At 39.1% G+C, this 12,039-nt stretch overlaps 1 protein-coding gene across 1 annotated transcript in view; it reads left to right on the top strand.

Annotated features, from left to right (window-relative positions):
* ADAMTSL3 (ADAMTS like 3) overlaps positions 1-12,039 on the top strand; it is a 358,752-nt gene that overhangs the window by 147,640 nt on the left and 199,073 nt on the right. The window contains 1 exon segment of the mRNA XM_024742722.1: positions 2,526-2,762. Within this exon segment, the coding sequence (XP_024598490.1) occupies positions 2,526-2,762 (237 nt within the window).

The following is a 12,039-nucleotide window of genomic DNA, read 5'->3' as shown; positions in this document are numbered from 1 at the left end:
AATAGAGCTGACTACATAAAAATTCAAAACTTCTTGACTTCACAAAGCACCAAAAACAAGATTAAATGGGGAAAATATTTCTAATACAAATGACAAAAAGTCAATAACTTCACTATGAAATTTAATAGCTTTATCTGTTAAAAATAATAAAAACACAAACCTTCCAATAGATAAATGGACAGAAAACAAGAAATTTTTGAAGAATGAATACAGAAAGCAAATATACATGAAAAGATATTAAACCTAAATAATAAGAAGGAAATGCAAATTAAAATGTTGAAATTCTATGTAACACGTATGATTGGAAAAAAATTTTAGAAAATTATAATATCCAAACTGAGAGGAGGTACTGAGAAAAGGGAACTTATATAGCCTGATGGTAATAATAAGACCTTCCTGGACGGCAATGTGGTAATATTTTGAAAAGCTCATGAAACACACTCTTTTTCTCAGAAATTTCATTTCCAGATTTCATTTCCAGAAATTTGCCCTTGGGAAATAATCAAAAATTTGTGTAAAGATTTATGTATAAGCAAAGAATCTTTGTTATTTATTCTTTTTTTGAATAGAAACTATTCCCAAAGTTTTTACAATGAACATTTATTTCTTTTGCAATAAGAAAAAAAATAATATATTGCCTTTCTGTATCTATTTTCTTTAATTGGGAAGTTTGTATACAATGAATTCATTCCCATTAATTGGGAAGTTTGTGCTCAACTTTGTTTTGTTTTTGTTTTTTTTTAATTGAACATTTATTTGAGATAATTGTAGATATACATACAGTTGTAAGAAATAATACACAGACGTCCCATGTTGCCTTTATCCAGTTTCCCACAATGGTAAGATTTTGCAAAACTATATACAGTATCAGGACCAGGATATTGATATTGACACAGGCAAGATAAAGAATAACTCCAGGGCTTCCCTGGTGGCGTAGTGGTTGAGATGCTTAAGATGTAATCATGTGAGCAAGATTGGGGGTTTGGCATTTTTCACTCAGCTTTAGTTGCTACGTGGCATGTGGGATCTTCCCGGACCAGGGCTGGAACCCGTGTCTCCTGCAGTGGCAGGTGAATCCTTAACCACTGCGCCACCAGGGAAACCCTGACTATTTTAAATAATCTTTACGCTGAATTGTCTTATTGTTTTGCTTTGTTTGTTGCTGAGCTTTTAGAATTAATTGGCTTATTTGGAAGAATAAATGAAAAACAATTATTAGTATAATATAATCTAAAACAAGTGTCTTCTAATAATTTTAAGCTAACATTATTGTACTTTGGGGGTGATTTGTCCTTCTGGGGAAACTTGTAAAAATAATAAGCTCCCTTATCTAAAGTTTCAAAAGTACTTTACCCCTGTGTCTATTTGCAGCCCTGTATTGAGTAGCCATTATTTCTTGGTTATCACTTTCTAGTTTGGATTTAACTAGATTTGAAGTCATTATTAGGTACTGCTGAATGGCCATTACAGCTTTTTGGAGTTGCTTCTCAATTTTTATTCTCTATGCCTAACTTACAAGGACTCCTTCGTCTTGTTTTTTTTTTTATTGGAGTATATTTGCTTTAAAATGTTGTGTTAGTTTCTGCTGTACGACAAAGTGACTCAGCTATATGTATCCCTTCCCTCCTAAGCCTCCCTCCCACCCCACCCCCCATCTCACCCCTCTAGGTCATCACAGTGTGCTCAGTTTTGAAGAGTAAAGTAACATTTTTATCATCCAGCATATTGCTTTGGAAATATCTGATGAGATTGATTAGTAATTAAATAAAAAGACCCTTGAGTCATCAAGACTTGTACAAACACTTTGTCCTATTATTATGAGAACTCCTTGGGGTATTAACTTGGGATTTATTTGCTTTTGTTGTAGACAGAATTTGAAAAAGCCTCATTATCTCTTTCCATTCTAGAGCCTGTTGAATGCAGGCACTGGGTACCAGTAAAGAGCGATGGCTGGGGGTCTGAAAACAAGAGAGGAAAGGTGATGAACTAAATAACAACGACAAAAGCAATGAAACAAACACAAGTCCCCACAGAGCACAGCAGTTTGGGGCCAGTTAGTAACAATCCTTTACATTGAAATGGCCCCTAAAGGCATGGAAGATAATTAGTATTTCCTATGAAGACCTTAGGTCACCTGGAAAAATCAAAAACATTCCATTTTCCCTTGTCTCAGAAAGCAGGAGGTTGTGTAATGCATTTGAAAATTTATATTCAGTATGGTTAAAATAGAGCAAAATTTGGCATTTAAGTATGGTAAACTTTAATTAACTGGAGAAAACAACCTGGGTGGAAAAATAATCAGAATAAATGAGGTGATCCCCTCCTTTATCACAGAGGTACCAGTAGAATTCCATACTACAGATTCTGTTTTGAAGGAAAAAAAAGGAAAAAGTGAAGGAATGAAGTGACTTCTGGGAGAGAAGCAATTGGGGTCTGCTCTCATGGGACTCAGGTACACTTGTTCAGCCTTCTGCTGGCCCATCTCACTGGATGATGTACATGTGGCCCTTTTTCTCTGCCCCCAGGACTGCCCTCCGGATGCGGAGGACTTCAGAGCCCAGCAGTGTTCAGCCTACAATGATGTTCAGTATCAGGGGCGTTATTATGAGTGGCTTCCAGAGTACAATGATCCTGCTGCCCCGTGTGCGCTCAAGTGCCACGCACGGGGACAGAACTTGGTAGTGGAGCTGGCACCCAAGGTCTTGGATGGAACTCGTTGCAATGCTGACTCCTTGGACATGTGTATCAGCGGCATCTGTCAGGTAAGCCACACCTACTTCCTGTACCCCCTGGTTCAAGGATGTGCCACGACCACTCTCCGTAATCTTTTTCTTCTGCACTTTTGTTCACACAGATGAAATATTGTCTTTGATCGTTTTAATGTAAAATTTTTTTAGGGAGTGTTACTCACCTGTAGCTTATGTTTTACTTATTTAAAATAGTGTAAATTTTGCCCCTGTAGAATCAAAAGATTGCAATATATGACTTGTGGTGTTTCTAGATCAGTGGTTCTCCAACTTGAAAGTGCATCGGAATCCCATGAAGGACTTGTTAAAACACAGTGTTCTGGGCCCCAGTGACAGAGTGTCTGATCCAGTCGGTCTGGGGTAGGGCCTGAAAATGTGCATTTCTAACAAGTTCCCAGGAGATGCTGATGTTCCTGGCCCAGGGACCCCACTTTGAGAATCACTGCTTTGGAAGGCTAATATTGATAGGTTCTCTGACCTTTCTTATTAAAACTAATTCATTGTTTTGGGTCTTTGGGAGCAGTGACTTATATATTACTTAATTAGCATGAATGTGTTCCAGCAGACTTTTTCAGAGTGGACTTTGGAGAGCTGCAGTGAGTGTGTCTGAGGTATAATCCCCCACGGCTTGTAATGGGTCTGAGGATTCAGGGGACTATGACAGGCTGCTGAGACAGTATGGGGATAGTAGGGAAAGGATAAGATTCCACCCCATTCCTTTGATCACTGGAAAAAAAAAATTGTAAACATAATGAATGCCTAGTATTCCATCTACCCTATTATGTTCATAACAAAAATGGTAGTAACAGTAGCAAATGAACCTAACCATCTACTAAGTGTCAGACACTGCCAGGCATCTCTGACTTCATATGCTTTGATGAACTGTGGTCTTGTTCCTCAGACTAGTTTCTCCTTCCTACATCTTTTCATCTAGAAATCGGCTTCCAGTTGCTCACCACAAAACCGTGGAGTCATTCTTGATTCTTCTCTTTCAACCCACACATCTAATCCATTGTCAAGTCCTGTCAGTTCTACCTCCAAAGCCTCTTTTGAATCCACCATTTCTATCTCCACTGATTTCCTTCCTAATCCAAGCCCCGCATTAGCTCTGACCTAAACTACAATAGCCTCCTGTCCTGATCTCCCAGCTTCCAACACTGTCCCCATTTGATTCATTCTCCACACAGCAGCCACACCGATTGTCTTAAAACCTAAATTAGTTTTTAACTCCTCCCACCAAAATCCCTAAATGGCTTGTCATTGCATTGATGATGACATCCAGGATCCTTGCTTACCTTGCCAGGCTCTTCCTGAACTCTTCTCTCCCCTTCCCCACCTTTTTAAAAAAGGACTTAAAGCTTTTTAGGTTCAGAGCAAAACTGAGTGGCAGGTACTGATGTTTCGCATACACCCCCTGCCCGCACACATGCAGAGCCTCCACCGTTTTCAACACTCCCCCACCAGAGTGGTTCCTTTATTACAAATGATGAACCTACATTGGTGCATCATAGCTGTGCTCGGCCCCGGGCGTCCCCGGGAGTCCCGACCAGCAGGACAAATCCTTGTGAGTCCGAGGAGGAACCTGTAGGGGTTGAAAAGAGAAGGGGCAGGAGACGCGAAAGAATGGAGGCAAGACAAAATCCTGATCAAGCCTCAAACTTTTATTGCTGCAGTAGCTGTATTTATACAGTACAGAGAAAGGGGGGCGGGATCCAGAATAAGGGAAGTATTTGGCAAATTATCATTGGTGCTGCGTGCGCGGGCTTTCGTTTTAGGCGCGGGCTTTTGTTTTTAGGCGCGGGCTTTTATCTCATTAAGCAGGAAGAGAAGCAGGATGTCGGCCATCTTCTAATGGCGAAAACTTCTTGGCTCCCAACACATAGCCACCCGGAGTCCATAGTTTCCATTAGGGTCCACTCTTGGAGTTGGATATTCCATGGGTTTGGACAAAAGTATAATGACATGTATCTGTCATTGTGGTGTATGTTCACTCCCCTAAAACTCCTCTGTGCTCTGCCTACTCATCCCTCCCACTCTTAACCCCTGGTAACCACTGATCATTTAACTTCCTCCATAGTTTTGTCTTTTCCAGAATGTCGTATAGTTGGAATCATACAGTGTAGGCTTTTCAGATTGGATTCTTTCACTTAGTAATACGCATCTAAATTTTCTCTCTGTCTTTTTATCACTTGATAGCTCATTTCTTTTTAGTGCTGATTAATATTCCATTGTCAGGATGTGCCACATTTAATTTATTCATTCACCTACTGAAAGACATCTTGGTTGCTTCCAAGTTTCGGCAATTATGAATAAAGCTGCTATAAACATCATGGGCAGGTTTTTGTATGGACGCAACTTTTCAGTACATTTGGGTAGATACCAAGGAGTGTGATTGCTGTATCATGGTAAGAGTATGTTTATTTTTGTAAGAGAGTCTCAAACTGTCTTCCAAAGTGACTGCATTTTGCACTCCTACCAGCAATGAGTAAGAGTACTGTCATCCCACATCACCTCCAGCATTTGGTGGTGTCATTGCTCCAGATTTTGGTCATTTTAATACGTGTGTAGGGGTATCATATTGTTGTTTTAATTTGCAATTCCCTAATGACATGTAATGTTGAGCATCTTTTCACATGCTTATTTATCACCTATATATCTTCTTTGATGTGGTGTCTGTTCAGGTCTTTTGCCCATTTTTTAATTGGGTTGCTTATTTTCTTATTGTTTAGAGTGATTTATATATTTTGGATAACCGTCCTTTATCAGATGTGTCTTTTGCAAATATTTTCTCCCAGTGTGACTGGTCTTCTTGTTCTCTTGACAGTGTCTTTTACAGACCAGAGGCTTTTGATTTTATTTTATTTTCATTTAGTTTTTTTAAGATTTTTTTTTGATGTGGACCATTTTTAAAGTCTTTATTGAATTTGGTACAATATTACTTCTGTTTCATGTTTGGGTTTTTTGGCTGCGAGGCGTGTGAGGTCTTAGCTCCCCAAACCCGTGGGGATCGAACCCGCACCCCCTGCATTGGAAGGCGAAGTCTTAACCACTGGACCACCAGGAAAGTCCTGAGGCTTTCGATTTTCATGAAGTCCAGCTTATCAGTAATTTCTTCCAGTGATCATGCTTTTGGTGTTATATCTAAAAAGTCATCACCATAGCCAAGGTCACCTAGGTTTTCTTCTAGGTTACCTTCTAGGAGTTTTATAGTTTTGTGTTTTACATTTAGGTCTATGATCCATTTTGAGTTAGTTTTTGTGAAGGATGTAAGTCTGTGTCTAGATTCATTTTTTTGCATGTGGATGTGCAGTTGTTCTAGCACCATTCATTGAAGAGACTATTTTTTCCATTGTATTGCCTTTGCTCCTTTGTCAAAGATCACTTGATTGTATTCATGTCAGTTGATTTCTGTGCTCTGTATTCCGTTCCATTGATCTATTTGTCTACTCTTTTTCCAATACCATACCATCTTGATTACTTTGGCTTCATTCATAAGCCTTGAAGTTGGGCAGTGTTAGTCTTCTGACACTGTTCTTCTCCTTCAGTATTGTGTTGACTGTTCTGGGTCTTTTCCCTCTTTATGTAAACTTTAGAATCAGTTCGTTAATATCCACAAAATAACTTGGTGGAATCAAGTTGGAAAGAGCTGACATCTTGATAATATTGAATCTTCCTATCCACAAAAAAGGAATATCTCTCCATTCATTTAGTTCTCCTCAATGTTTTCCACCTGCTGGATCTATCCTCTTTCTGATAGAGGGGTGTTGAGGTCTCCAGCTGTAGTAGTGGATTCATCTACTTTTCCTTGCAGTTCTGTAGGTTTTTGCCTCGTGTGTTCTGGCATTCCATTGTTAGGGGTATGCACATTAAGAATGTTATGTTTTCTTGGAGTATTGACACCCTTATCATTACATAAATGCCCTTGATAACTCCCCTTGCTCTGAAGTCTGCTCTGTCTGAAATGAATATACCTACCCCTGCTTTATTTTTATTAATGTTAGCATACTGTGTCTTTCTCCATCCCTTTACTTTTAATTTATAGATGCTTTTATATTTAAAGTGGGTTTCCTCAGACAACAGATAGTTGGATCTTGTTTTGTGATCTACTATGACATTCTCTGTCTTTTGAATTGGTACATTTAGACTCACTGCCATACCCCAGTACCCTGACAACGTCTGGCCCCATCAAAGGTCCTCACTTAAAAACTGGTTGAATAAATGAGTCTTATCTACTCGCAGATGCAGAGGCTTTTCGTAACTCTTGGTCGTTCTTTCATTTCTCTCTCAGCCTCCAATCCTGAATTTTCTAGTTCAAGCTTGATATCCATTCTGGGAGATTCCGCAAATTCCTCCAATACACCGTCGGAATTCCTCCAATCCCCACCCCTTCTCAAATGAACTAGTATTGTTCTTCCCAGATCCACTGGTTATTCTAACTGCTACTTCTATTCATGTCTGCTTATGACACCACAATTCTCAGTGTTACCTTCCTGAATTCATATTGTAGTCACCAAGTGTATTTGCTTGCATGTCCTCTATCCTGGTACCTCTATCAAATCTCTCACATTTTACTCTTCTTTCCTCTCTCACTTTCACCTTTCTACCCCAAGACTAAACTAGTCAGTCTCCCTTGGTAGCCTAACCAATCTCTCTTCCTTTCTTTCCTACTCTTAAACCATCTTATTTGATGTTTGCTGTTGCTTAATCTTCCCTAAGGTCAGAGTTTACTACTTCATTTTTCTATCTCATATGCTGTCAATTTTTTTTTTCCTTTGTAACCACCAGTTAACTTTTGAGCTCTTCCACTAAATGATAATAATAGCTATTATTTGTCAGTGGAATTATGCTTTCTTGTCTTCCAAGTTTTTGACAATGAGTGTGTATTGCTTTTATAATGAAAAATAATTGTTACCGACAAACAGTTTAATCTGGGCTAAGGAAGAGCAATGTGATCAAGGTACTGTTTTGACACTGAGGTTTTGAAAAGTTGAGTAGAAGTTACATATATCAAGATGAGGAAGAGAATCCCAAGCACAAGGAATAGCGCTGGTGAAGAGATGTGATAGTAGGTGTGTTTAAACATCTTTGACTCATTCTGTAGAGCTGAGGTGAAAAATACCTGTGGGATAATGCTTGAAATTGAGGCAACAGATGTAGGTGGAAACCAATCATGAACTTATTCTGATAGTTATAAGAGGAAAGGAAACATTGAAGAATTTTATAAGAAATAGCTGAGTTGGGATTGTTTTTAGAAAGATCACTCAAGTGGCAATGTGGCAGATTATTTGGGGAAGACAGGGTTGGAGCAGATAATAATAGGTCAAGTTGGGATAACAAGGGCTTAAAGTAAGGTGGAGATAGGGTGACTGAAGAAGGGGAGACAAATTCTACAGATTAAAGAAGCAGATCTTTTAGGGCTGGATGTTTGATTGGATGTGGGAAAAAAAGAGAGAATTTGAGAATGATGTCTGGATTTCTGACATAATAACTAAGTAGATGATGAAGCCCTTCACCAAGACAGAAAATACTGAGTGAGGACCAAGTATGTGGGGAGAAGATGATGAGCCTGCTGTACCTGTGGATATCCAAGTTGATACATGAATCTAGAGCTTAGGAGAGAATTCTAGATGAGGAATATAGATCTGGGGGTCGTCCCATGGTTAAAGCTAATGTATGTCCTTAGGGACTGAGTGAGAAGGGCAGATTCCCAAGGACAGAGTTCTGGCCCCATCATTTCAGGGGCAAGCACTGGAAGAGGTACACATGATGGAGACTACACAAAACAGTCTTCTGTTTAATAGAAAACTGGGAAAAAACAAGATATGGGTGGGTGAGTGTTTAAGAAGGAAGTTCGCAGTGCCAAATACTTCAGAGAAGTCAAGAGGGAAAAGAACTGAAATATGCCTGCTTCATTTCGACCAAACAGAGATCATTGGTGACCTCAGCTTAAGCAGTCTCAGTGACATGGTTGGAGTGAACACTGCTTGGTGCAGCAGATGGCCAAGAGGCACCTGAAAAGATGCTCAACATCACTAATTATTAGAGAAATGCAAGTCAAAACTACAGTGAGGTATCACCTCACCCCAATCAGAAAGGCCATCATCAAATAATCTAGAAACAATAAATGCTGGAGAGGGTGTGGAGAAAAGGGAACTCTCTTGCACTGTTGGTGGGAATGTAAATTGATACAGCCACTATGGAGAACAGTATGGAGGTTGCTTAAAAAACTAAAAGTAGAATTACCATATGACCCAGCAATCCCACTACTGGGCAAATACCCAGAGAAAACCATAATTCAAAAAGGCACATGCCCCGCTATGTTCATTGCAGCACTATTTACAATAGCCAGGTCATGGAAGCAACCTAAAGGCCCACTGACAGCCAAATGATGTGGTACATATATACAATGTGGTACAAATATACAATGATGTGGTACATATATACAATGTGGTACAAATATACAATGATGTGGTACATATATACAATGTGGTACAAATATACAATGATGTGGTACATATATACAATGTGGTACAAATATACAATGATGTGGTACATATATACAATGTGGTACAAATATACAATGGAATATTATGCACCCATAAACAGGAAAAAATTGGGTCATTTGTAGAGACGTGGATGGACCTAGAGACTGTCATACAGAGTGAAGTATGTCAGAAAGAGAAAAACAAATATCGTATATTAAGGCATATATGTGGAATCTAGAAAAATGGTACAGATGAACCTGTTTGCAAGGCAGAAACAGAGACACAGATGTAGAGAATAAATATATGGACACCAAGGGGGGAAATGGGGGTGGGATGAATTGGGAGTTTGGGATTGACATATGTACACTAATATGTATAAAATAAATAACTAATGAGAATGAGCTGTATAGCACAGGGAACTCTACTTCACTTCGCTGTATAGTAGAAACTAACCCAACATTGTAAAGCAACTATTCCCCAATTGAAAAAAAATAATGTATTGAGCAAAAAAAAAAAAAAAGAAAGAGTTGATTTTGCTATTAAGGACAAATGTAAATAGATGGTTTTATAGTGATTTTTTTTTTAGTTTGTAAGGCAGCATGAAAATAAGTACAACTAGTTTATGTGATACATTTAAAAAACATTAAAGTTCATTTAAAAAAAAACAAATTCGTTCTTTCATGAACAACATTTCAGGAGCCCAGCAGAACCGCTGTCACACAGGAGCCCTGTAGGCTACACTGGTTCTCTTTCCCTGGTTTCTCCTTGTGGGCACTGACCAGAGCTCCCTCTTATTTGTCTGATGTGCATAGTTTGCTCCAGTAGTTTCCAAGGTTTGAAGGGGATTGCAGGATAAAGTTGGTTTTCAATGCCAAATTAGTTCCTTTAAAATATGTGCTTCCTATCATGTTTCTGTTGAGTCTCATGAGTAAGTGGATTCTTTGGGCAGTCATAGGTGATACCTCTCTGAAAGCTGAGTGATCTTCTGGCAAAGGCTATTCAGGTCAAAAGAATTGCATGCCCTTCTTCAAAAGTGATTCAGACGCTTCTAAGTTGAATTCAGTATCTTTCCTTCCACCGGACAATGTTCACATAAATTCCCTTTCCCATACAATGTGGCTGTGGCTGTCCACAGCCATTAGGATGGGAGAAAGTAAACTGTGTGATTCTCTTTGATTGCCTTAGGATCAGTGAACTGAGCCCTGATGTTCACTTGACAGAGACTACAAATAATTTTTGCAAGTGTGTTTACAGTTTGCTCATTTACATGACCCTGTCACCGTGCTCCTGGGAAGAACCTGCCATGAGTCTGAGCACAGCAGACAGCATGAGACAACTATACACACTGAATGAAATTTGCTTCTGCTTTGGAGGTCTGATTTTTATCAGAAACAGGACCTGGTTGGAACCAGATCTGCAGAACAAGTCTGATTTATCATTCACATTTATTGAATTCCTTGACAACTGTGTAAATGAAGAAATCACTTTGTATTTCTAGTAAAAAGAATAGCATCTAACACTTACTGGGTGCTTACAAGGTGTCAGGCATTGTCTAAGCTCTTTACTGTGTTAGCTCATCGTACACTATGAAGCTGGGATAGTCATTATCCCCACTCTGTCTATAAGGAAACTGGAATTTGAAGAGGCTAAGTCATTTGCCCAGACGGCACAGCTAGAAAGTGGTAGAGCTGGAATTTGAACCCAGGAAACCGAATTCCAAAATCTGTTTTCTTAACCATGGCGCTATACTGATGATATTTGTACGTTTTGTATTGCTACAAATATAGCCAACTTTTCTAACTGGAAGTAAGATGTGATTCTAGTAGACAGCAGTCAGCACGATAGGTGAGTGATGCTTAGACAGTTTAGTATAGAGGCTGAAACTCAAATATCTACCCTCCACTCTGGAAGAAAACTGCTCAAGTCTAGTCATAGTGAGTGATGAGGGCTGTCATGAGCTGGAGAATACATATCTGCTCATTAATATGCTCAAGGGGGCAACCGTGTATAAACATGTCAGAGTTTTCATTTGTCAACAGGAGCCAGAGATCTGGATTTTAATGTGAAATGGCCAGTTTCGAACAACCCTTTGATGTTAATGACCCTGCTCTATCCATTAATAGTTAAATAGTACTCTAGTATAATACAGGCTAGGTTTCTCCTTCAGTAACCAACAACCCCTAAAGCTCTGTGGCTTCAAACAATTAAAGGTGACTTTTAGCTCACGCTACTTGGCCAACGTGGGTCAGCAGGAGTCTTTGCTCTTGAACGTCTCAGAGACCCAGACTGAGGGAGGCTTTATTGGAACACGTTTTGCATAATAACTACAGCAGTGAGAAGGGGAATGTGTGACTCACACACTGACCCTTGAAGCTTCTTACAGAAGTGACACAGACACTTAGACTCATATTTCGTTGGCTAAAGGCAGTCAATGACTACACTTAATTTCTAAGGGGGTGGGGAAGTGCAATCCTCCATGGGCTGGAGAAGCTAAATATTTATGAATATTCCTAATGATTACCATAGCTCCATATCCTCTGATTTTTCAGGCAGGAATGTTAGAATTTTTTGTAAGGTAGAATCCAATTTTCAGAGATCTCAAGCAGAAGTTGACTCAAAAAATTTGAAGGATTATATTTGACTGAGCTGGAAAATTCATGTTTTGCTTCATATGGAGTAACGACCCTTATTTAAACACTGACTTCTATGAGCTGATTAAGAAATCATATGCCAGTACTATGAAATAATCCTTAGCTGAAGTGATGATTTATATATGTGTATTTATTCCCCAAAGCACTGCTCATATA

The sequence above is a fragment of the Neophocaena asiaeorientalis genome, unplaced genomic scaffold, assembly GCF_003031525.2.
Source record: "Neophocaena asiaeorientalis asiaeorientalis breed wild unplaced genomic scaffold, Neophocaena_asiaeorientalis_V1.1 scaffold155, whole genome shotgun sequence".
Classification (NCBI taxonomy): domain Eukaryota; kingdom Metazoa; phylum Chordata; class Mammalia; order Artiodactyla; family Phocoenidae; genus Neophocaena; species Neophocaena asiaeorientalis.
The sequence above is the reverse complement of the archived record's forward strand: the minus strand, read 5'-3'. Positions and strand labels throughout refer to the sequence as shown.